Here is a 24,311-nt window from a genome sequence, read left to right as displayed (position 1 = left end):
ATGCACTGAAGGAGATCACAGTCTAGAGAGGACAAAATAGAAGAGGAGAGAGAAAAAGAGAGAGTGAAAAAGATTATGCTTTACCATTTGCTTGGGTTCTCCTTTCATTATGAGAATAAATTCATGAAACCTCTTGATATTTCCCTGGTATAGAGTTACATGGTAGAGAGCCCCTGCTTTCTTCAATATCCTTTCGCCTGTCTCTGCCTATTAAACTTCTCAGGCTGAGAGATAGCAGCCTCCTGAGGGAAGAGGGGTAACTCTAGGGCTTGAGTGAATTAAAGTTTAGCTGGAAAAACCCAGGGGAAAGGTCTGTACAAGGCAATTCCAGGAATGGCAGGGAATGAATGACATGCCTCTTTTTATAGCTACAGCCTTGATGATCCCAGACAATGATGCCCTCTGTATGAAATAATGTTAGTGACTAAAAGCCTACCTCCCCACACCCATTCCATGGGGCATTTGTGAAACAAGAAAAACACCGCATGGCAGACAGCTTTTCCTCACCTTTTTGCTCCATCAGATTCTTGAGTCTACTCTTTGAATGTAGAGACAGAGAATGAATGCCCTTAGTCATTGTATTAGTTTCCTAGGGCTGCCACAATAAATTAGAATGAAATTTATAGCTTAAGACAATAGAAATTTGAAAATGTTAGTCTCTCAGAACCTTCGTGTCTGATTCTTTTGGCCCCATGGACTGTAGCCTGCCAGGCTCATCTGTCCATGGGATTCTCCAGGCAAGAATACTGGAGTGGGTAGCCATTCCCTTCTCCAGGGAATCTTCAAGACCCAAGGATTGAACCCGGGTCTCCTGCATTGCAGGCAGATTCTTTACCATCTGAGCCACCAGGGAAGCTCAGAAATGTATTCTTTTACACTTTTGGAAACTAGGAGTCTGAAATCAAGCAAAGCCATACTCCCTCTGGGGACTCTAGAGGAAAATCTGTTCTTTGTCTCTTCCAGCTCCTGCTGGTGGCCTAGGCATTCCTGCGGTTATGGCCCCATTGTTTAATTTCTGCCTCTGTCTTCACATCACTTTGTCTGTCTTCTCTGTATGTCTCTTATAAAGGCATTTATCACTAGATTTAGGGTCCACCTGGATAATTTCTGGTATCAAAATCCTTAATTTAGTTATATCTGCAAAGACCCTCTTACCAGATAAAGTAACATTCACTTGTTCTGGGGATTCATATGTGGACATAACTTTGTTAGGGGCCACCATTTACTATAGTCACCAAACATCTGTCAAGAAAAAATCACTTTATGTGACAGTTCCAAAGAGCAGCAGACCTTAACAGACAGCACACCAAGGAAATATATAGATGGCAAAGAAGCACATGAAAAGATGCTCCATGTCGTATGTCATCGGGAGATGCAAATTGAAACAATGAGATGCCACTATGAATCTATTCAAATGGCCAAAATTCAGAACACTGCAACACCAATGCTGGCAAAAATGTGGAACAACACGCACTCTTGTTTATTTATGGTTGGAAAGCAAAATGGTACAGCCACTTGGAAGGCAATTTAGCAGTTGTTTTACAAAATGAAACATACTCTTAGCATATGACATAGCCATCGCACTCCTGGGTATTTACCTAGAGGAGTTGAAAACTTATGTCCACAAAAAACATGGATGTTCATAACAACTTTATTCATAATTGCCAAGACTTAGAAGCAACCCAGATGTCCTTCAGTAGGTGAATGGATAAATAAACTTTGGTCCATCCAGACAATAGAATATTATTCAGTGTTAAAAACAAAAAATAAGCTTTCATGTCATGAAAAGATATGGAGGAATTTTAAATGCATATTACTAAGTGAAAGAAATCAATCTGGGGACTTCCATGGTGGTCCAATGGCTAAGACTAAATGCTCCCAGTGAAGGGGAAAGTGAAAGTGAAGTCTCTCAGTTGCGGCCAACTCTTTGCGACCCCATAGACTGTAGTCTGCCCTACTCCTCTGTCCATGGGATTTTCCAGGCAAGAATACTGTAGTGGGTTACCATTTCCTTCTCCAGAGGATCTTCCCAACCCAGGGATCGAACCCAGGTCTCCCACATTGCAGGCAGACTCCTTACCATCTGAGCCACCAGCGAAGGGGGCCTAGGTTCAATCCCTGGTCAGGGAGCTAGATCTCACATGCCACCACTAAGAGTTTGCATGCTGCAACTAAAGATCTCTCATGCTGCTGTGAAGATCAAAGATTCAGAGTGCTACAACTAAGACCTAGAGCAGACAAATAAATACATTTTTTTAAATTAAAATTAAAAAAAGAAGTTAATCTGAAAATGCTTCATGTAAGATGTCAACTACTTAACATTGGGAAAAAGGAAAACTATGGAGACAGTGGAGCTTCCCAGGTGGTGTCTAGTGGTAAAGAACCCACCTGCAAATGCAGGTTAGATGTAAGAGAAGGGGATTCAATCCTTGGATCAGGAAGATCCCCTGGAGGAGGGCACGACAACCCACTCCAGCATTCTTGTCTGGAGAATCCTATGGACTGAGAAGCCTGGCGGGCTGCAGTCCATAGCATTGCACAGAGTTGGACACTACTGAAGCAACTTAGCACACACATGGAGACAGTGAAAAAAAAAAAATAGTGGTTGTCAGGGGGAAGGATGAATAGGTAGAGCACAGGATTTTTAGGTCAGTGGAACTACTCTGTATCACACTATAACAATGGATACATATTAATACATTTGTCCAAATCCATGGAATATGCAACACCAAGAGTGAACCTTAATATGAACTATGGACTTTGGGTGATGGTATGTCAATGTAGGCTTATCAGTTGTAAAAAAACAAGAATGTACTACTCTGGTGAGCAGTGTTGATAATAGGGAAGGCTGTGCATGTGAGGGAGCAGGACGTATATGAGAAATTTCTGTACCTTTCTTTTTGCAGGGAACCTAAAACTGCTCTATAAAATTGTATTAGTCTATTAAATCCCATGCCCAAAAAAGGCCATGATAGGGGAGACATGAGTAGGGATGGTGGGGGCTGAAAGAGAAGGCACTTACCTGGCTGTCTTCCCTCATTTAGTCAATGTTTCTAAGTCAACTGTACATGTAACTGGCAATGAAAACATTTCCTCATGTTCTTTACCGGCTTTCTGAAGCTTCCCCCAATCTGCTCCGTTGTGTTGTGGGCCAGATGCAGGGAAAGAGATGCACAACCAGGCTCCTGCATCCTCACTTTCCTTGTGCCTCAGCATCCTTGCCAGGCTCTGTGCTCTAACAGTTGGCCTGTCTCACGGAGACCTAAAAATTCTCACAGCCCTGTTTCTCATGAAAATTCTTTCCCTGTAGAGTTGCCAAAACTAAATCGAAATAGCCAACACAACCAAAAGAGTTGCACTTGATAATCTTCTACACACACACACACACACACACACACACTCACTCACTCATACACACACTTTTACTTGGCCCAGCAACACAATGGGAATGTAAACACGTTGTTAATGCAGTCACTCTCAGTTGGCTTCCCAGATGGCTTAAGTTCAATAGATTTTTCCCCCTGATTTCCTCAGCTTCTCCTAGCAAGTGCTAAACAGCCATTATGCCTTTTGCTGCACATTGAGATTCATCTGCAGCTACTAAACTGCTTCCAAAGTGCTTCAATTTTGCATGAGTGCTTAGCTGGGGACTGGGAGACATTACCCAGTGCTGAAGGCCCAGATCATTAGAAGGAGCATGTAAATCCTCTGAACCAGAAATAAAAAGTGCAGAGATTTCCTTTGTGAAGTCCCAACTGCAGCTTTATGTAAAACATGAACCTTTGGCAAGACTTTTTGTGTTTCCTTTTACTTTCTCAATTTTAATTTTGCCTTTTTTTTTTCACTTTGGCATATGTGTTCTCATTTTTTTAAACACAGATTTACTTCATAGTCAGGAACATGTGCTGTCATTATTTCTCTTCTTAGGATACCAGAGCCCTCGTCACTTTTAATAATGATGGAACTTCAAAGTATTGCTAAGGGATCACCCACATGATAGATTTTTAAAACAAACCTGAAACCAGCTTTGAGGCGATGGGTTGAGATTTATGAGATATGTGCTGGGGACATCAATCTATATTATTCAAGTATAGATGTAGGATGTGTACAGATACTGGGTTATGGAGAGAGGTTGGGGTAAGACTCAAAAGGGAATTATGAAAAGATTAATGAGAAAGAGGTGATTGTGTTACTCTCATTTTTCAATAGGTGCATCCCCTATATATTATTACCTAAAGGTCTTATTTGTATTTTTCAAGGTGAACATATTTTTATGTGTACTTGATCTATGTTACCATCTCTGCTGTTCTCCCAGCCTGCTTGTCAGACCATCTCACCGCAAATTAGAAGCGAGCATGTGGTCAGCTGGAGCAGTGCCTATGAGAAACGGCTGCAGAGTAGGATTGGGACGGTGAGAGTCCTGCAGTTCTGCCTGCTGTGGGGCTGGGCGCCTGACTTAAGCCTGTGGAGTTGTGACAGAAGCATTTATGATGGGAAGGTTCACTCTCCACCCTCATTTGGTATTTCTTTTGCAGTAGAATTTTGTGAACAGTTATGAGAACATTTTACTTTTTTGTCAATAGTATATCCATTCAAGAGTAATAAACCAGGCTCCTTTTACATGACTCCTCTGTAACTGTTTCTCTTTTTCTATAATAGCTCAGTCTATCTTTCTTTTAAGATTCTGATGAGAGACATTTACGATGAGATACAGCAGTTCACTATTTATCTCTAAACATATTTCCAAGGATATTTATTAACCACTGATTTATTCAACACTGCATACACCAGTGGAATCTGACAAAAATGTGACTAATGGGCTTATAATAGTGTATGAAGTAAGTACATTCCAACTTGGAAGTAAAAAGAAAGTACTAGATGAATGATATGCATGTAAATAAACATAGTGCTGTAAGGGGCATATGAATACTGTCTATATAACATACACACTTTACGCTGAAGCCCAGTTTTGTTTCTCAGCATGTTGTATGTATCCTTTAGACTCAATGGTCCTGTCCATTAATTTGATTTTACTAAAAACATGGCTAATCATGAAAATGTTATCCTCTTTATTAGTGTTATCATCACAAAATATTGTTTATTGTGATTCCACACCTATGTCACTGAACTGCACGTGTTAAATAGCCAGCATTCCTGTTCTCCCACAGAGATTGTTTATCCACTAGCGTATGTAGCCTTTGAAGGGAATACATTTATAAGAGTAAGGAAAAAGAACAAAACTTTGCCTGGAGATATGAACAGACACATGATGGAAGCTGTTTGTTCAGTTGGCAGTATTATACAGTTACATAAATATCTCAGGGAATTGGAGCTTGTGGTGGGAAGCAGGCATGTTTCCTTATTTCTTTTTCTTTGTGGTGCTAGTGCAGAATGGACATGAAGACATTACAAATTATACACAGCATTCAAAATCAGGCATTACTCTTATATTATTTCAAGTTTTACTTTCCCTGTCTCTTGTGAAACACCAAAATAAGATGTTGGACTGTAAAAAAATTGTAACAGTCACTAAACATTATAACCTAGATTTTCACATCAATTTCAACATTTTTTTAGAAATAGTACTTTGAAAAACTGCAAGCATACCATTTGAAAATATTTTTGTTACATAATAAGCAAATTATACTCTTTTATAGCATTTGGGACATAATATTAAAATCACATTCAGATATTTCAGAAAAAAATGAATAGAAATTCTTCTCTATGTATATAACAAGATGTTGCCAAATATTTTTAAAAATTTCATAATTTGGAGCTGAGCACTGAATCATGGTTTAAAAAAACAACAGAGCATTGTGAAATTTATACGTATTTTGTTCACTCATTTATCCAATATATGAAAACCTACTGTGTGCCAGGCATATTATGATCTGTATCATTTAAGTCTGTATTATGCTAGGCTACAGAGGGCATGGCAAACCACTCCAGTATTCTTGCTTGGAGAATCCCATGGACAGGAGCCAGGTGAGCTATGGTCCATAGGGTCAGAAAGGGTCAGACACAACTGAAGCAACTTAGCATGCACACACAGTAACAATTATGCCTTTGCAAGGATACAGTGACTCAAACACAATAGAATAGTCTGCATAACAGTCCCAGGAAAATGCCCTTGATTGTTGGGCAGTACTGTACTCTTTGGTCAGGCCTGGACCCAAACTCCTTCCCTCTTGTGGCTTTGCTGTCCTCAGAGCCTTCGTTTTCTTCTGCATCCTCCCAGCAGAAAGGGAAAGACAGCAAGGAGGACATTCACCAGCTTCTTCAACATCTTGGTCAAGAAGATGTACATGTTCCTTCCACTCACATTATATTGACCAGAACGTCTAAAAGGAAGCTAGAGAATGTGGTCTCATTGTGTTCTTGGGAAGATATAAGTAGCCATCAGTCTTTGGCAAAGTCTTCCTACAAAATACTTTGTTTTAAAATTTTCTTCTGATCTAGTAACAGTCTGGTGAAATACACTGAGAAAGGACTTTTTAAGAAACTGAGAAACTTAATGCCCTTTGCAAAGTTACTCATGATGATAGCCAGTTCAGTTCAGTCGCTCAGTCATGTCCAACTCTTTAGACCCCAAGGACTGCAACACACCATGCCTCCCTGTCTATCACCAACTCCCGGAGTTGACCCAAACTCATGTGCATTGAGTCAGTGACGCCATCCAATCATCTCATCCTCTGTTGCCCCTTCTCCTCCCGCCTTCAATCTTTCCCAGCATCAGGGTCTTTTCCAATGAGTCAGTTCTTCGAATCAGGGGGCCAAAGTATTGGAGTTTCAACTTCTGCATCAGTCCTTTCAGTGAATATTCAGGATTGATTTCCTTTAGGACTGAGTGGTTTGATCTCCTTGCAGTCCAAGGGAATCTCAAGAGTCTTCCCTAACACCACAGTTCAAAAGCATCGATTCTTCGGCGCTCAGCTTTCTTTATAGTCCAACTCTCACATCCATACATGACCACTGGACAAACCATAGCTTTGAATAGATGGACCTTTGCTGGCAAAGCAATGTCTCTGCTTTTTAATATGCTGTCTAGGTTGGTCATAACCTTTCTTCCAAGGAGCAAACGTCTTTTAATTTCCTGGCTGCAGTCACCATCTGCAGTGATTTTGGAGCCCCAAAAAATAAAGTCTCTCACTGTTTCCATTGTTTCCCTCCATTTGCCATGAAGTAATGGGACCAGATGCCATGATCTTAGTTTTCTGAATGTTGAGCTTTAAGCCAACATTTTCACTCTCCTCTTTTGCTTTCATCAAGAGGCTCTTTAGTTCTTCTTCGCTTTCTGTCATAAAGGTGGTGTCATCTGCATATCTGAGGTTATTGATATTTCTCCTGGCAATCTATCTGATTCCAGCTTGTGCTTCATGCAGCCCAGCATTTAAGCATAATGTACTCTGCATATAAGTTAAATAAACAGAGTGAAAATATACAGCCTTGACATACTCCTTTTCCTATTTGGAACTAGTCTGTTGTTCCATGTCCAGTTCTAACTGTTGCTTTCTGACCTGCATGCAGATTTCTCAGCAGGCAGGTCAGGAGGTCTGATATTCCCATCTCTTTAAGAAGTTTCCACAATTTGTTGTGATCCACACAGTCAAAGGCTTTGGCATAGTCAGTAAAACAGAAGTATATGTTTTTCTGGTACTCTCTTTCTGATCCAACGGATGTTGACAATTTGATCTCTGGTTCTTCACCTTTTCTAATCCAGCTTGAATATCTGTTCACGGTTCATGTACTGTTGAAGCCTGACTTGGAGAATTTTGAGCATTATTTTACTAGCATGTGAGATGAGTGCAAATGTGCAGTAATTTGAGCATTCTTTGGCATTGCCTTTCTTTGGATTGGAATGAAAACTGACCTTTTCCACTCCTGTGGCCACTGCTGAGTTTTCCAAATTTGCTGGCATATTGAGTTCAGCACTTTCACAGCATCATCTTTTACTATTTGAGATAGCTCAACTGGAATTCTGTCACCTCGCCTAGCTTTGCTCGTAGGGATTCTTCCTAAAGCCCACTTGACTTCGCATTCCAGGATGTCTGGCTCTAGGTGAGTTATCACACCATCATGATTATCTGGGTCGTGAAGATCTTTTTTGTATAGTTCTCCTGTGTATTCTTGCCACCTCTTCTTAATATCTTCTGCTTCTGTTAGATCCATACCATTTCTGTCCTTTATTGAGCCCATCTTTGCATGAAATGTTCCCTTGGTATCTCTAATTTTCTTGAGGAAAATGGTTTCTAAGGCAAACCATTCAATATCACAGTAATCTAAGTCTATGCCCTGACCAGTAATGCTGAGGAAGCTTAAGTTGAACGGTTCTATGAAGACCTTCTAGAATTAACACCCAAAAAAGATGTCCTTTTCATTATAGAGGACTAGAATGCAAGTATAGGAAGTCAAGAAATACCTGGAGTAACAGGCAAATGTGGCCTTGGAGTACAGAATGAAGCAGGGCAAAGGCTAATAGAATTTTGCAAAGAGAACACACTGGTCATAGCAAACACCCTGTTCCAACAACACAAGAGAAGACTCTACACATGGACATCACTAGATGGTCAATACTGAAATCAGACTGATTATATTCTTTGCAGCCAAAGATGGAGAACCTCTATACAGTCAGCAAAAACAAGACCGGGAGCTGACCATGGCTCAGATCATAAACTCCTTATTGCCAAATTCAGACTTAAATTAAAAAAAGTAGGGAAAACCACTAGATCATTCAGGTGTGACCTAAATCAAATCCCTTATGATTATACAGTGGAAATGAGAAATAGATTTAAGGGATTAGATCTGATAGATAGAGTGCCTGAAGAACTATGGACAGAGGTTCCTGACATTGTACAGGAGGCAGGGATCAACACCATCCCCAAGAAAAAGAAATGCAAAATGGTTATCTGAGGAGACCTTACAAATAGCTGTGAAAAGAAGAGAAGTGAAAGGCAAAGGAGAAAAGAAAAAATCTACCCATTTGAATGCAGAGTTCCAAAGAATAAGAAGGAGAGATAAGAAACCCTTTCTTAGTGATAATAGCCAAGAAAAGTGAAAGTGAGGTCACTCAGTCCTGTCTGTCTCTTTGTGACCCCATACACTGTCACCCTGCTTATTTAACTTATATGCAGAGTACATCATGAGAAATGCTGTGCTGGATGAAGCACAAGCTGGAATCAAGATTGCCAGGAGAAATATCGATAACTTCAGATATGCAGATGACAATATCCTTATGGCAGAAACTGAAGAAGAACTAAAGAGCCTCTTGATGAAAGTGAAAGAGGAGAATGAAAAAGTTGGCTTAAAGCTCAACATTCAGAAAACTAAGATCATGACATGTGGTCCCATCACTTCATGGCAAATAGATAGGGGAACAGTGGAAACAGTGAGAGACTTTATTTTGGGGGACTTCAAAATCATTGCAGATGGTGACTGCAGCCATAAAATAAAAGACACTCCTTGGGAGAAAAGTTATGACCAAACTAGACAGCATATTAAAAAGCAGAGACATTGCTTTGCTAACAAAGGTGTGTGTGGTCAAGGCTATGGTTTTTCCAGTGGTCATGTATGGATATGAGAGTTGGACTATAAAGAAAGCTGAGTGCCGAAGAATTGATGCTTTTGAACTGTGGTGTTGGAGAAGACTCCTGAGAGTCCCTTGGATTACAAGGAGATCAAACCAGTCAATCCTAAGGAAATTAGTCCAAATATTCATTGGAATGACTGATGCAGAAGCTGAAACTCCCATACTTGGACCACCTGATGCAAAGAGCTGACTCATTTGAAAAGACCATGATGCTGGGAAAGATTGAAGGCAGGAGGAGAAGAGGTTGACAGAGGATGAGATGGTTGGATGGCATCACCGACTCAATGGACATGACTTTGAGTAAACTCTGAGAGTTGGTGATGGACAGGGAGGTTTGGTGTACTGCAGTCCGTAGGGTGACAGAGTCGGACACAACTGAGCAACTTAACTTGACTGTAGCCTACCAGGCTCCTCCGTCCATGGGGTTTTCAAGGCAAGAGTGCTGGAGTGGGCTGTCATTTCCTTCTCCAGGGGATCTTCCCAACCCAGGGATCAAACCCAGGATGATAGCCAAGCAACCACTAAAAATCAGATCTTCTTCCTTTTGGTTTAGTATTCTATATTTTCTACATTTAGTTCTTTCTGTCAATAAAGACTTTCATACCATAGAAAACAATGATCCAGATTTCATTTGACCTGATAACTGTAAGTATTCAATATCACTCTGATTTCCAAAAAATTTCTTAAAAAGTTAAAGAAAAATTTCTTTAAAATTCAATTTCTTGTTTTCCTGTTGAAGGAGCTTCATCAGTTATATTGTAGAAGGACATCTAATACTCATTTCCTAGTCTTTCCTTCCTGGGCACAGAGGAGTGCTGCAGGTCCTGCATTCTTGCCATGCATCTTGGCCAAATGAATCATCTCATCCGTGGGGTATGAGTGAGTTATGTGAACTTCCGAGCCAAGCCTTTTAAGAGCAGGTGTAAGCTCTCTGTACACTCTTCCCCTTACTTCAGGACCCTGGTAGCCATGGCTGAAAAGATGTAGGTTGCAGATAGATGCAGCCTGGATTAGTAAGAAAGCTGAGATAAAATAGCTGCCCTGCAGACTTCTGTGATGGAAAATATACTTTAACAGCCTCTGAAATGAGAGGCATTGTTTAGTACACAGCATGACATAGACTATTTAGCTTCTAAAATTACGTTAGGCTAGTCTTGTATTATGGGCTTACTCTGCTAAGAGTTTTACATGTATCACCTTATGTAATCATTAAAATAACCCACTGAGTTAGGAATTTTAATTCACACTTTCTTGTTGCTGCTGCTGCTAAGTCATGTCAGTCGTGTCCAACTCTGTGCAACCCCAGAGTCGGCAGCCCACCAGGCTCCTCCGTCCCTGGGATTCTCCAGGCAAGAACACTGGAGTGGGTTGCCATTTTCTTCTCCAATGCATGAAAGTGAAAAGTGAAAGTGAAGTCACTCAGTCGTGTCCAACTCTTAGCGACCCCATGGACTGCAGCCTACCAGGCTTCTCTGTCCATGGAATTTTCCAGGCAAGAGGACTGGAGTGGGGTGCCATTGCCTTCTCCTTTCTTGTTGAAGAAAGTGTTATTTAATGAGGTAGAGGAATTTTCTGAAAGTCATGCATTTGGTCACTGGAGGAACTAGAATTTAAACCAAGTACTTCACCAAAGATCATACCCTCAATTAAGTTAATTGCCAAGGATTAACTAAACTTAAGGTTTTACTGGCCAACCTTTAGCAGTATTGTCCTCTGGAATTCTAGGTTTGATAAACCTTTGGTTGATAAAAGGGTTTATGAACCTTTGGTTTATAAAAACTAAGTCCATGTGACTTAGAGTCAGCAGAAGATCAAAGAGACATTCTCTATAGAAAAGAAAGGAAAAAAGTTTAAGTGCTTTATGCTTATTTTCATTATTGTATTAAATCATCTCTTCCTTTGGAATAGCAAAAGAAATATTTGAGGCAAGGATCTCAGAATATATAGAAATATTTTGGAAATAATCAGAACAAATAGTTATTTCTCAGTTAGAATTAAAAAGTTAAAATTGAAAATTGATGTTTCAGCCAAAGTTGAATACGTACTGCTAGCTTGGAAATATGAAATGCTAGTATTTTTCATCTCTCCTTAGAATTTCACAAGTTAAATTTTTTCCTTCTTTTTGTAAATTGATTCCTTCTCACATACTGGATTTTTTTTTTTTTTTTTTTTTTTTAAGGATAAGAAAAAGGGATCTCATTCGTGCATTCATGTGTTCTCAGTCGTTTCAGTCATGTTAGACTCTTTGTGATCCTGTGGAGTGTAACCCACCAGGCTTCTCTGTTCATGAGATTCTCCAGGCAAGAATACCAGAGTGGATTGCCATGCCCTCCTCCAGAGGATCTTCCTGACCCAGGGATCTAACCCACGTCTCCTACAGTGGCAGGTGGATTCTTTACCCACTGAGCCGCCTGGGAAGCCCATCTCATTGGTGCTTGATTTGTATTTACTCAGCTCTTACTGGAGGCTCAACAACTTTGGAGGCTCTAAAAAGCATTACAATAACCCTACTTTTGTTCCCCATTGTTAGTGCAATTACCAAAGAACATTCAAAATTTAAATCAACGTTGTGTCTGAGTATGTCTTTCTGGCTAGGATAGGAGGTACAACTGCCACCATGACTGAAAGTTCCTTTCCTCTAAGATATAAGGGGACACAATAACATATCTTTTAAATAAGTATATCATAGTGTCCTGGGGGAAATATTCTTTCATTAATTCAACAAGTATTTATTGCATACCTACAATGTGTGTCAAGGATTATTCTAGACCACAGCAACATCAGGTAGCAAACAAAAATTTCTACCCTGATGGAACTCACATCCCAGTTGGAAAGTGATGAAAGACTCTAGAAGATGTAATTAAGTTCATCAATTTTAAGTCTTCTCTAAACAGTGAATGTTTACTTATTCTGCCCCAAATTAGTCAGAACTAGCCTAGTTAGTGGAGAAGGCAATGGCATCCCACTCCAGTACTCTTGCCTGGGAAATCCCATGGACGGAGGAGCCTGGTAGGCTTCAGTCGATAGGGTTGCGAAGAGTCGGACAGGACTGAGCGACTTCATTTTCACTTTCCACTTTCATATATTGGAGAGGGAAATGGCAACCCACCCCAGTGTTCTTGCCTGGAGAATCCCATGGACAGAGGAGCCCAGTAGGCTGCTGTCTCTGGGGTTGCACAGAGTCGGACACAACTGAAGCGACTTAGCAGCAGCAGCAGCAGCCTAGTTAGTTATTTCCATTTGGTTGCTTAGTGTCCTTGTTTCACCTGGTGGTAGGTTAGGGATGTAAGTAATGCCTAATGGGTGAGCTATGCAGGTTCCTTGGTTACAGAAACCAGTAGACTCTTCACTTACCCATCAGGGTAGCTCCACTCTATCTGTGCTCTGATATAATAGGGACCTTGGGAGTGAGTAAAGTCCTAGGTGACTGGGCTGAAGGACAGGGAACTTAAAGGCCAATCACTAGAACTTATTCCTATTGTTCAAATTCCATTTCTAAATAATCATAGCCATATCTACATTGTCCTGGACAGTTGACATCCCTACCCAGACTGAACTCTCCCAACTCTGTTGAAAATTTTCCAAACCAGCCATGTCTTTCTCATCTGGGTTTGCAACTAACACAATTTCAAGTTAGGGTGTTCTTCCCCTCTCTTAAGACTATGTTAGTACTTCCAATGATAATTTTGTTAATAAAACATAGTTTTATTCTCAGTTGTTATTGTTTTATACTTTAAAAGAATTTTATTGATTTCAAGAACTTTTGTAGCTGTTATTCCATTTCTTTTCTCACAACCCAATGAAACAAATAAATTCTTAACTTAATTTTACAAGTTAGGAAACCAAGGCTTGATGAATTTAAGATTTTCCAAAAGTCAAATAGTAAATACTGAGCAGGAATTTATTCTCTTAACTAAATAAATCACTATGTGGCTGTGTATTAGACAAGTATTAAAAAAAAAAAAAAAATGTCTAAAAGGGCTTCCCAGATGGCGCTAGTTGTAAAGAACCTGCCTGCCAGTTCAGGAGACTTGAGATACAAGTTCGATCCCTGGGTTGGGAAGATCCCCTGGGGGAGGAAAATGGCAACCCACTTTAGGATTCTTGCTTAGAAAATTGCATGGACAGAGGAGCTATAGTCCATGGAGTTGCAAAGAGTCAAGACACGACTGAAGCGACTTAGAACAGACGAGTATTTGACTAACCCTTCAGTTGTAATAATAATTGTCCTGCATGAGTTGAATTTTTCCAAAAAAAGTGAGCATTTTTAATTTGATTTTAAAGATTTTTTTAAGAAAATAAATGCACTGCTTTTAAAATAAATAAGTAGCTATCTCCAGTAACCTACATGTGAACTATTACAAGTGGTGATCACTCCAGAGGTGATAGTTCTTAATGCAAGTTTCTAAATCATTTGAGATAAGAAAACAAATGAAAGACTGACAGTAGGACTGATTATTATTCTGAATATATGTACCTGATTTTTATTGTCAGGCTGTTTTCAGAGGGTCACCAAGAATATTGCTTTTAACACAGGATTAATGACTTGATGTAAGATCATAGTTCTGAAAACAAATTTTGTAATAATAATTAAAATTAACATTATGAAAATTCAATTTAAGTAAATCAGATTAGTTTTCTTTATTAATAAAGCCATTTAATCTCTCTAAGGCAGATGTCATTTTTAAAATGTCATTCACCACTGTACAATTTTCACAGGCTCCTTCTCCATAAAATAGTCTTCTCTAGCTGCCATATATGGCTCTCCAGGAATCTCTCTTCTGGTCTTATTTCTTTACTTAATTCATGTAAACTATTCTACACTGTGGTTTCTATGTTTTTTCTTCTCTGCCCTTTGGCTTCTTGCTGTTCTCTCCTCTTCAAGTATCTTTGATTCATCTCTAAATTTTTAAACCCAAACCATGCTTCAACATCAAATTCAAATATTCTATTCCCCAGGTTTCCCTTGATCTCTCCTTCTAAAACTATTTCACTGTAGCTTTCTTTATGGGGTTTTTGGAATTTTCCAAACAATGGACTACTTTTATTCAATATATCAACATCTGGAGAATGCTAAGCAAAACCACATTGAAAGCCATGCTGAAATGGTTCTTTGTTTACATTGACTATAGGGTTCTATGGTTTAATAAATTAGGGGGGAATGTTAAGTAAGTAAGTAAGTGTTAGTTGCTCAGTTGTGTCCAACTCTTTGTGATCCCATGGATTGTAGCCAGACAGGCTCCTCTGTCCATGGAATTCTCCAGGCAAGAATACTGGAGTGGGTTGCCATTCCCTTCTTCAGAGTATCTTCCTGACCCAGGGATCGAACCCGTGTCTCTTCTTGCAGGCAGATTCTTTACCATTTGAGCTACCAGGGAAGCCTGAGGAGAATGTTGGCAGTCCAAATTAAACCCACTTCTTTATGGCAGAACTTCTGACCAATGCCTTTTGTATACTAGTGGCATTCCAAGTTTCTAAGAGAATGTTGTATTAAGCAGAAATTCCCAAACTCGTTTGAGCAGAAACCACTTTTTCTAGGCACAGTTGAGGATACTGTTGTAGTGAAAGGAATTGTGACTTTGGGTTCAGACAACTGTGGTTCTGAATCCTGATTTCAGTAATTATTGGCTGTGTGAACAGTTGTTTAAATTCTGACCTCCATACCTTACCCATGTTATAGGTTTAACAATATTAATCCCAAGAATTATTATGCAGCTTGACTGAGATCCATGGTAGATGCTCATTAAATACTAGTTACCTTTACTGTTCTGAGTTACAATTAAACTTACTTATTCCTAGGATTTAACACTACTTAAATTATAGCTATAACACACAAATCATTCATTCATTTCACATACATTAACTAGACAAATATTTGTGCCAATTACTATACTGATGGATATACAATGCATTTGAGAGAGTCCCTTTACTCAGTAAACTATTATTTTTATCTCTCGTATTAGACAGTAAGCTTCTGAAAGCAGAGTCCATAAGCATTTCTTCTCCATGCCCATCTTGGAAACTACTATGCATAAAACAGGTGCTCAAGAACAATCTCCACAGTAGAACGCAACCCATAGGAGGACAGAGTCCTTATTGATCTTCTCTACCATTGTGTCCTTAGCGTATAATAGAGTCTCAACAAATACCTATTGCATGAAGGACTGGATGAAAGTATAATAAGGTCTATTATTCATAACTCCACAGTTAACTAATCTCCAATGACTCATTATTCCCCACCATTATTGACAGAAATCTTTTTCTAAAAATTTTGTTAAAATTATTTCTATTGAAATTACTAATGAACTTCCTGAAATTGGGACAGAAAGGAATACATGTAGTTAGATTTAGATAATTATTAACAATTATGCTTTTAAAGAAAAATGTTGAATATATATTCAAATATATATAAAGTTTGATGTTTTAGGAAAAATATTTAGATGAATAATGTATTTGCTATCTCGGTAGAATGTGCTTTGTGTCTTTCCAGGTTAAACAGATTGCTGTATCATGTTCTCACAGAATTGCTTCTTTATATTCTAAAGAACATTGACATACAAGAAGAGGTTAATTACAGCAAGCCTTTTAGTTCCCATTTTGGTCTCAGAAAGGCTACTTGAAACAGAGTTTCAATAGGTCTTTCATCACCAAAGTTAGGAATAAGAATTAAATGATGGGCCAAAACTGGTAGGATTAACTTCTGTCAACTCATTTATACAACTCTATAAGTAAGATAAAATATTTTATATACCCACCACTCCAATTATCCTTCATACTTGCAGCCCTAAGTTTGATGATGGTGAGAAAGTCAAATCAAAAGTAGGAGCACTGAACTTCCCTGGTGGTCCAGTGGTTAAGAATCTGTCTGCCAATGTAGGGGACATGAGTTCAATCCCATGTGGAAGATTCCACACGTGGCAAGACAGCTAAGCCCTGGCACCACAGATATTGAGCCCTTGAGCTCCATTCTCCATGCTCTATGAAAAGAGAAGCCACCAAAGCCTGAGAAGCAACAAAGACTCAACACAACCAAAAGTAAAATAAATTAACTACATTTTTTTAAAAGGTAGGAGCACTGGTTCTTCTTACAAGGATGTTATGACATCTAATCCTGACACTCCTGCAAAGAAAAGGGAAAAACAGTGTTAGCGTTGTCGATGTAAGTCATATGTCACTCTCTTTTAATAGCATCTGGTAATTAAAATTTCAGGTTTCAGAAAGGAAGATTGCATTTATCTGTGGTTGACATATATTAGGTTGATGCAAACGTAATTACAGTTTTGGACCGTAATTTTAAATCATTACAACCTAGGCTTAAACACATCTTTATTAATCAAAATAGGAACCATTAGATTCAACACATTTTTGCCAGTGAGAAATAAGTTTATTCCTGTCATGTAAAAATCCATGCCCCAGGTTTAGGCAAACTGTTGGAAAGCATCTTCTGCCTCCTGCTGGTTATGGAAGCATTTTCCCTGTAAAACGTTGTCGAGATGCTTGAAGATATGGTAATCAGTTTGGGAAAGGTCAGATGAATATGACAGATAAGGCAAAACTTTGTAGTCCAGTTCATTCAACTTTTGAAGTGTTGGTTGTGCGACATGTGGTTGGGTGTTGTTGGAGAGAAGAATTGGGCCCTTTCTGTTGACCAGTGCCATCGGCAGGAATTAACAGTTTTCAGTGCATATCAATTTGTTAAGTGTACTTCTCAGATATACTAGTTTCTCTGAGATTCAGAAAGCTATAATGGATCAGATGGACAGCAGACCACCAAAGAGTGACCATGCCCGTTTTTTGGTGCAAGTTTGATTTGCGAAGTGCTTTGGAACTTCATCTCGCTGCAAGCACTGAGCTGATCATTGCCAGTGTCATATAAAATCTACCTTTTGTCACATGTCATAATCTGATGGAGAAATGGTTCGTTATTGTTGCGTAGAATAAGAAAAGACAGCAATTCAAAATGAAAATTTTTTTGATTTGTGGTCAACTCATGAGGCACCCACTTATCAAGCTTTTTCACCTTTCCAATTTGCTTCAAATGCTAAACAACCATAACATGGTCGACGTTGGATTCTTCGGCACCTTCTTGTGTAGTTGTAAGAAGATCAGCTTTGATGATGCTCTTGGTTGGTCATTGTTAACTCCGAATGGCCAGTCACTCCACTTCTCATCTTCAAGGCTCTCATCTCCTTTGAGAAACTTCTGGAACCACCACTGCACTGTACGTTCGTTAGCAGTTCCTGGACCAGATGCACTGTTGATTGTACAAGTTGTCTCTGCTGCTTCATGAACCATTTTGAGCAATAAGAAAATCACTTGAATTTGCTTTTTGTCTAATATCATTTCCATAGTCTAAAATAAATATAAAATACACGTTTAATGTCATTAGCAAAAAAACATAAAAAGTGATAAATGCACATTAAAATGATGTATAACATAACCACATTTATTTAGGAATGTATTCCAATATCAAATGGCAAAGTTCAACAATGCAAAACTGCAATTACTCTTGCACCAACCTAATAGCTTTCTAGAACTACTAGACATCTCCCCACTCCAGATTCATAATCCAATGCATATTTTTTCTCAGCTCTAGACAAAACAAAAATATAACAAAATAAAACACAGACCCTCATTGGACACAGAATGCCACACAGAACCAAATGACTAGAAACTATCACATACAAGGGAATCAAGTCAAACTATTATATAAAAGAACAAAATTCTTCCAAGAAAATCTCTTGAACCACTCAGTCTCAGCCATGTTATTCCTTAACTTTTAGGAAAATTCATCTATATCACAAAGACAGTAAATGTAAGTTTAACAAAATATACTCATAATAAATCTAATACACTAGTAAATTGCAATTCCCAATTACACAAAGTAATTTTAGTTACTTAGGTGGCCTGTTTATATATTATATATTAAAAATTCAAGGGAGATATTTCATAGAGAAATTGGTAAATTATGCATTTACAGTGTCTGCTTTTACTGATGTATTTTAAAGATTGTCAAATGACTTCGTGTAACAAAGAGCAATGTTTTAACTATAAATTTCTGCCTTACAAGTTATCATATTTATTATTTTAGTGAGAGTTATAAGTTACTAAAATAATTTTCAATTTTTATGGTATGACATCCTTTAAATAATGATAGCATTCTGTGTGATTAAATTTATATTAAGACATCTCAACCTGATATGTTTCATATTTTAGATATTGGTGAAAACTAATAGGATTGAACTCTAGGAGAAAGCATGAAAAAGAGAAACATGCTAATTCAATAAAATGTTGTAGTGTATTCCAGAACATCCTGACCTGCAGCTTTGTACATTTCCCACCACCATGTCCTAACTGTGAATATATTCTGATGAAATTTGGTAGAGTGACCTCTGTAGCTCTTCTTCCCATAGGGAGAGTGCTGGAAGAAATAGAATTGCTAGGTCTACCCAACAAAGTGTCCCCAAACTTCCCTTTGCATATGCAAGATTAAGTAATTGAGAGGAATGAAAAATACAACTGGGGCACACAAAACACCTAAGACTAACATGAGGTGAAGATGCTTTTTAGTGAAACATGCATGGGGTATTAAAAGATGCAGATTTGATGAACACATTTAAAAAAATTTTTAAGATGATGCATAACTTGAGTATCACCTAATAAACATGATAAATGAATAACACAAGCTTGGATATGATACTTGATCCATCTTTACATTTCTGGAACTTAACAGTTAATTTTTGACATTAGTGAACTTTTACTATTTGTTGACAACACTGCAGATTATATTTCTGGGGAAATGTGGATATTGCTTTAAATAATTTTACAGCAGCATTAATCACATATTTTGATCACTTTATAATAATCTCTAGAAAAACACTGTTAGTGATGCTTGACCACGATTAGAAGTGAAAATTATGCTAGAGATAAGGAATAAATGTCAAGTACCAGATTTTATTGGTATATTCATGTATAGCCTCATAAAGTTCCAATCAGAGGGTTGCATTTATATCTGAATTTCTAAAGTCATTTGAAACTCCCTATTAACAAGTACATATTCGTGCTCATTATAAGACTTCTTGGTATAGTATCCTAATTACTTTTCTACACTCTGGCTCCCAAACCACAATGATTCCCGTTATAAAAGCAAATCACTGCAAACTTCAAACAGCATGCATCCTTGAGATGCCACTATTAAAGGATGAACAGTGATGGGAAATCTTTGATGTTATCAGACAGGATGGAACATACACATTTGTATTTGAGTAAATCCTGTAGACCGAAGCATTTCTCCCCACCCTTAAATAACCTGAAACAAATTTCAAGTTCCCAAATGCTCTTCAAAGCAACCTGCCTTGGAAGTAATGCTGATGGCATTTCAAATTTCAAGGCAGCTTGCTTTTTCCATCTCAAGACTTCAAGCAGATTTGAAATTTCACTTTCAAAGAGAAAGGACATTACCTACTTTTACGCAAACCACTAGTCTCTGGTTTGATGAGCAAAATGTCATAGATAATAAACTTACCTATGATAATAAAAAGATGATATGTAACCCAGTAACTCAGACTCTGAATAATGCAGCTAGTTCTAGAGAATTCTAAAATGTTAGTGTTTAGATACTTTATGCTTCAGTTTTTTTTCTTTTTCTGGTGGTGCTGACCAAAAGTTGGAATATAAGTTTTGGGCCTGTGGCAGGGCCAGTGTACCCAACTGTAATTAATCTATCTCCTGCTGAATGGAGCATCTGTGAAGCTGAAGACAAAAATCAGTGTGTGCTTGACTCCCGGGCACATGGGGAGCCTGGGCCACACAATTCAGAACATTCATACTGTGAATAATCCCTGTAGCAGGAGGGTAGGTCTGTGGCTTCATAAAAGGATTTAGATTTGTGGTTAATAGAAACATCCATGAGCCTCTTTGGGCAAAAGGATACAGTAAGCCCTCGTGAAATTTCCCTAGCTTTTAATTAGGTTTCCTTTGATTGCTTTAAGTGAAAGAGGGGAGTGAAACCTGAAGTTATCATCTTGGGACACAAAATATTTGTGTGTGGTTTTAATATCCTGAGCCTGTTTTGCTGCTGCTCTCTACATTTTGGAAAGAGCCATTATAATCCTAAGGAACTAAACACTGCAGGTTTATCAGCCCTTTGGTGACTGTAAATTTACTGCAGCAACCTTTAGAGGAAGTGTTTCTTTTCCAGTAACTGACTTTCTACATGAACAGAAAAGGTACAAACAAATAAAACAGGCAAAAGTATTAAACACCAGAGTGGAGTTAAAAAGGTGGCAGGAAAGGAGAGAAGACTGCTCCATCTTTGTACGGGTTTCTAGACATCAGAAAAATGAGAATAATTACAATGAGATGAGAAAATGAAAGGCCTAAGCAAAGACCAGGAAAGAGGAAGGAAAGTGGTGCTGTTTGTTCATGAGTTGGTTTTTCACTGTGATTTGTTTTATTAGTTGGACATTGGCTAAAATAATACAGTAATCTTTTCAAGGATTGGGATATGCCAGTTCCTTGAAAATTATTTTTAAGCTGCTCACCATTTAAACATAAAAGCGTTACTAATTTCCAAAATTTTAAGGTAACATTAAATATATTTAATAAAAGTTTGAAAATAGAGTCACCCCACTAGGACCTTGCCCTGCCTTGGGCTTATAAAACCCACTTTCCTGGGCTTCATTCCAGTTCAGGGACTCATGAGTTGGACTTAAAGACTTAGTTGTTTCTGTGACTCAACTCTCATCCACTTGTGACAGGAAGAATTATCTATCCTCTAATGAATCAGCATTTGCTGTTGTTGGGGTGTGGTTAATTTCCCTGAGTGTTTTTATCCATATGAGAATGTCCTAGATTTTAGGGTAAGTACTGAAACACTCTGTTAGAATCTCCAGATGACACCTCTTTCATGTTACTTATACCAAGAAGTCATGGTCAAACATTTTAAGAAATCATAACTTTTATGAGCTACTTAAACTCTATATCCTATACGTGTCATTGTATCATATGTCATTTCATTTATATGTTTATATATGCATGCATTTTTTATTCTCATCTGATTATGTCATCTTCTTAAAACACTTGACTTTCAGAAAGAAATCCCAAATCCTAAACATGATGTACAACAGTGGTTCTCAAACTATAGCATGCATCAGAATTCTTGGAGGACTTGTTAAAATATTGCTGGGCTGGACTCAATTTTTCTTTTTCACTAAGTCTGGAGTGGAGCCCAGGAATTTGCATTTTCAACAAGTTCCCAAGTGATGTTGATAAAGTTGTTCTGTGGGCCATACTTTGAGAACTGCAGGTTTACCAGAATGTATATACATAGGTCACTTTCTTGTCTCTAGGTTCATTTCATGCTAGTATTCTCTGTGTCTATTGCTCAGGTATCTTCTCCTGGGTTCCCAGTCTCCTCCTTCCCTTTCCTCTTCTTACCATGTGTCCTGTCCCTCTCCCCATATGATACAATCAGTCTAACTCATGCAGGATCCTTCATACTAAGTTGAGTCTCCTTGTTATTCATTCTCATTACTTCTATACTTCTTTGCAGCATTGACCACAATTGTAATTAAATAATAAATTTATATATTTATTATAATTCTAGTTAATACTTGCCCTCCTCACAAAAATAAAGATTCATTAAGGGCAATGACTATCTTACTCGTCAGAATTTCATAAGTACCCAGTGCAATATTTTCTACATAATTGATGCTTGATAGATATTTCGTCCATGAATGAATGAATGAATAAACAATACAAAGTAACATAATTAATTTTTCTTACTGTGCTCATACATGATGCTCATACATCATTTATGCTCCTACCCCCTAAAGGGTGTCCCTTCCAGTTCTCTCAAAAGATACTCCATGCTAGAAGTGTGTGCAAAAGAACTGGCATTTGCCCACATATATTGTTCAGATTAATTTTTCTTGCTCCATGCAAAGAGGCATATTTCAGGATGAATCTCTGAACTAGACTTTGGTATCACAAGGTAAATACCCCTAAAATGATGATCCCAGACTCAAGTTCAAGTTTTATTATTTTAGGATTATATAATGCTGTGAAATAAATTCCAATTATTTGAGCATTTAACTGGAATTCACTTTATTTTTAATAGGATTTCGGTTACATTGTTATTAAAGAGAAACATTTGGGCTTTCAAAAGTTCATGAAAACTTTAAAGTCATTCATTCTCTGGCTAGAACAGCAGAGGTTTGTTAACTAAGGCTAATATTTCTTTCAATAAAAAAACAATGTGCCTTAATAATAAACAAAGCCATTTAAAATGACTTAGTTTTTTAAAAAATCACCATATATTTATAAAGTACTAGATCATATAATAATAAAACCTAAATATATATATTTGTGTATATAAATATGCATATTAATGATTTATATACCTATGATTATTGTTTTATGTCATTCTCTCTCATTTTATGTAAAGAATTAGGTAAACCTATACTGTAAAGCTGTGTACAGCACATGGGTATCTTACACATAACCTGTATAATTAAGATAGAATCCTTAGAAGATGTTAAATTCAAGTTCATGTTTGAATACACAGAGAAAGATAACTTGGTGGTGGGTGAATATTAGGCGATAAGGGGAAAGGATTTTTGTGGATAGATCTAATTCACTTTCACCTTCTGATGAATCCAGAAGATTTCAAATAGCAAATAAGAGAACGAGACAGCTGTGAATCAAGTAACTGGAGCTAGAAGAAAGTCAGAGGAGATGAGAGGCAATATGTGATTTGTTGGTCCATGGCATTAAGAAGGATCACTGGGGGAAAAATTAGGTATGATGTTTTGTATTTTGTTAGTACAAGTCTTCTCCTGACTTAAATCTTCCTTTGCCTTGGCAGGTCTCATTGTCCGGGAAGTAAGCATTGAGATTTCACGCCAGCAAGTGGAAGAACTCTTTGGGCCTGAAGATTACTGGTGCCAGTGTGTAGCCTGGAGCTCAGCAGGCACCACCAAGAGCCGGAAAGCCTACGTGCGCATCGCATGTGAGTCACTATGCAGGAATATTGTGGGTTACAGAAGCTAATGAAATATGGGAAAACTTGACCTCACCTGCTCTGGTGTCAAAGAACCCTGGTTGAAAACTGCTCCCAGACTTCTGCATTTGAGCTACACTTTCCTCTTAAGTCATCAGAATATCATTTCATTTTTGTTTCAAGGCACTGAGTAATTTTCCTTTAGGGATGTGAAAGAGTTAGTGATACTTTCAAAAGACTGAATGTTCTTTTTTAATCTAATAGTAATTAGGCTATAGGAAAACAACTACATTCCTTTAATGAGTTTATTCTGCCAATTTGTTAGGACAGTGTTGACTAGTTTTGCTATGAGAAATAGAAATTACCCGGCAAAGCTTCTCTATTTATTTTAGAACTGTTCTAATGCATCAAAACATACCACTATTTTCCAAACTGTGTTAATTTCTAGAGCATTTCAGGGAGATATTTCTAATATATGTTATTAGATGTTTCTAATAACGTATATTTTTAATATACGTTAAAAGGGTTACTATCCCTTTTAACCTCAGGGAGAGGTTAAAAGGGTTCCATAATCAGTAAATGTGGGAAATACTTCTTTGGACAAAGTTAAAAAAGTTCCTTCACTGCAAAACTTTCCAGATTCTTTAATATGCTAATGTGCATATTATCCCCAAGGAGGAGATGTTGCCTGCAGCTCTTTCTGCAGACCCTTTTCTCAGTGAG

The 24,311-nt window shown here is 38.0% G+C and overlaps 1 protein-coding gene across 2 annotated transcripts in view; it reads left to right on the top strand.

The window, feature by feature from the left end:
- Positions 1 to 24,311, top strand: part of UNC5C (unc-5 netrin receptor C) — a 405,303-nt gene that overhangs the window by 238,320 nt on the left and 142,672 nt on the right. For both annotated transcript variants that reach the window (XM_081595521.1, XM_081595532.1), the window contains exon 3: positions 23,454 to 23,597. In XM_081595521.1, coding sequence (XP_081451647.1) covers positions 23,454 to 23,597 — 144 coding nt within the window. The remainder of the gene's footprint in view (positions 1 to 23,453; positions 23,598 to 24,311) is intronic.

This window comes from Giraffa tippelskirchi, chromosome 1, assembly GCF_054371585.1.
Source record: "Giraffa tippelskirchi isolate mGirTip1 chromosome 1, T2T-mGirTip1v1.2.pri, whole genome shotgun sequence".
Classification (NCBI taxonomy): Eukaryota; Metazoa; Chordata; class Mammalia; order Artiodactyla; family Giraffidae; genus Giraffa; species Giraffa tippelskirchi.
This window is presented reverse-complemented; position numbering and strand designations above follow the sequence as displayed.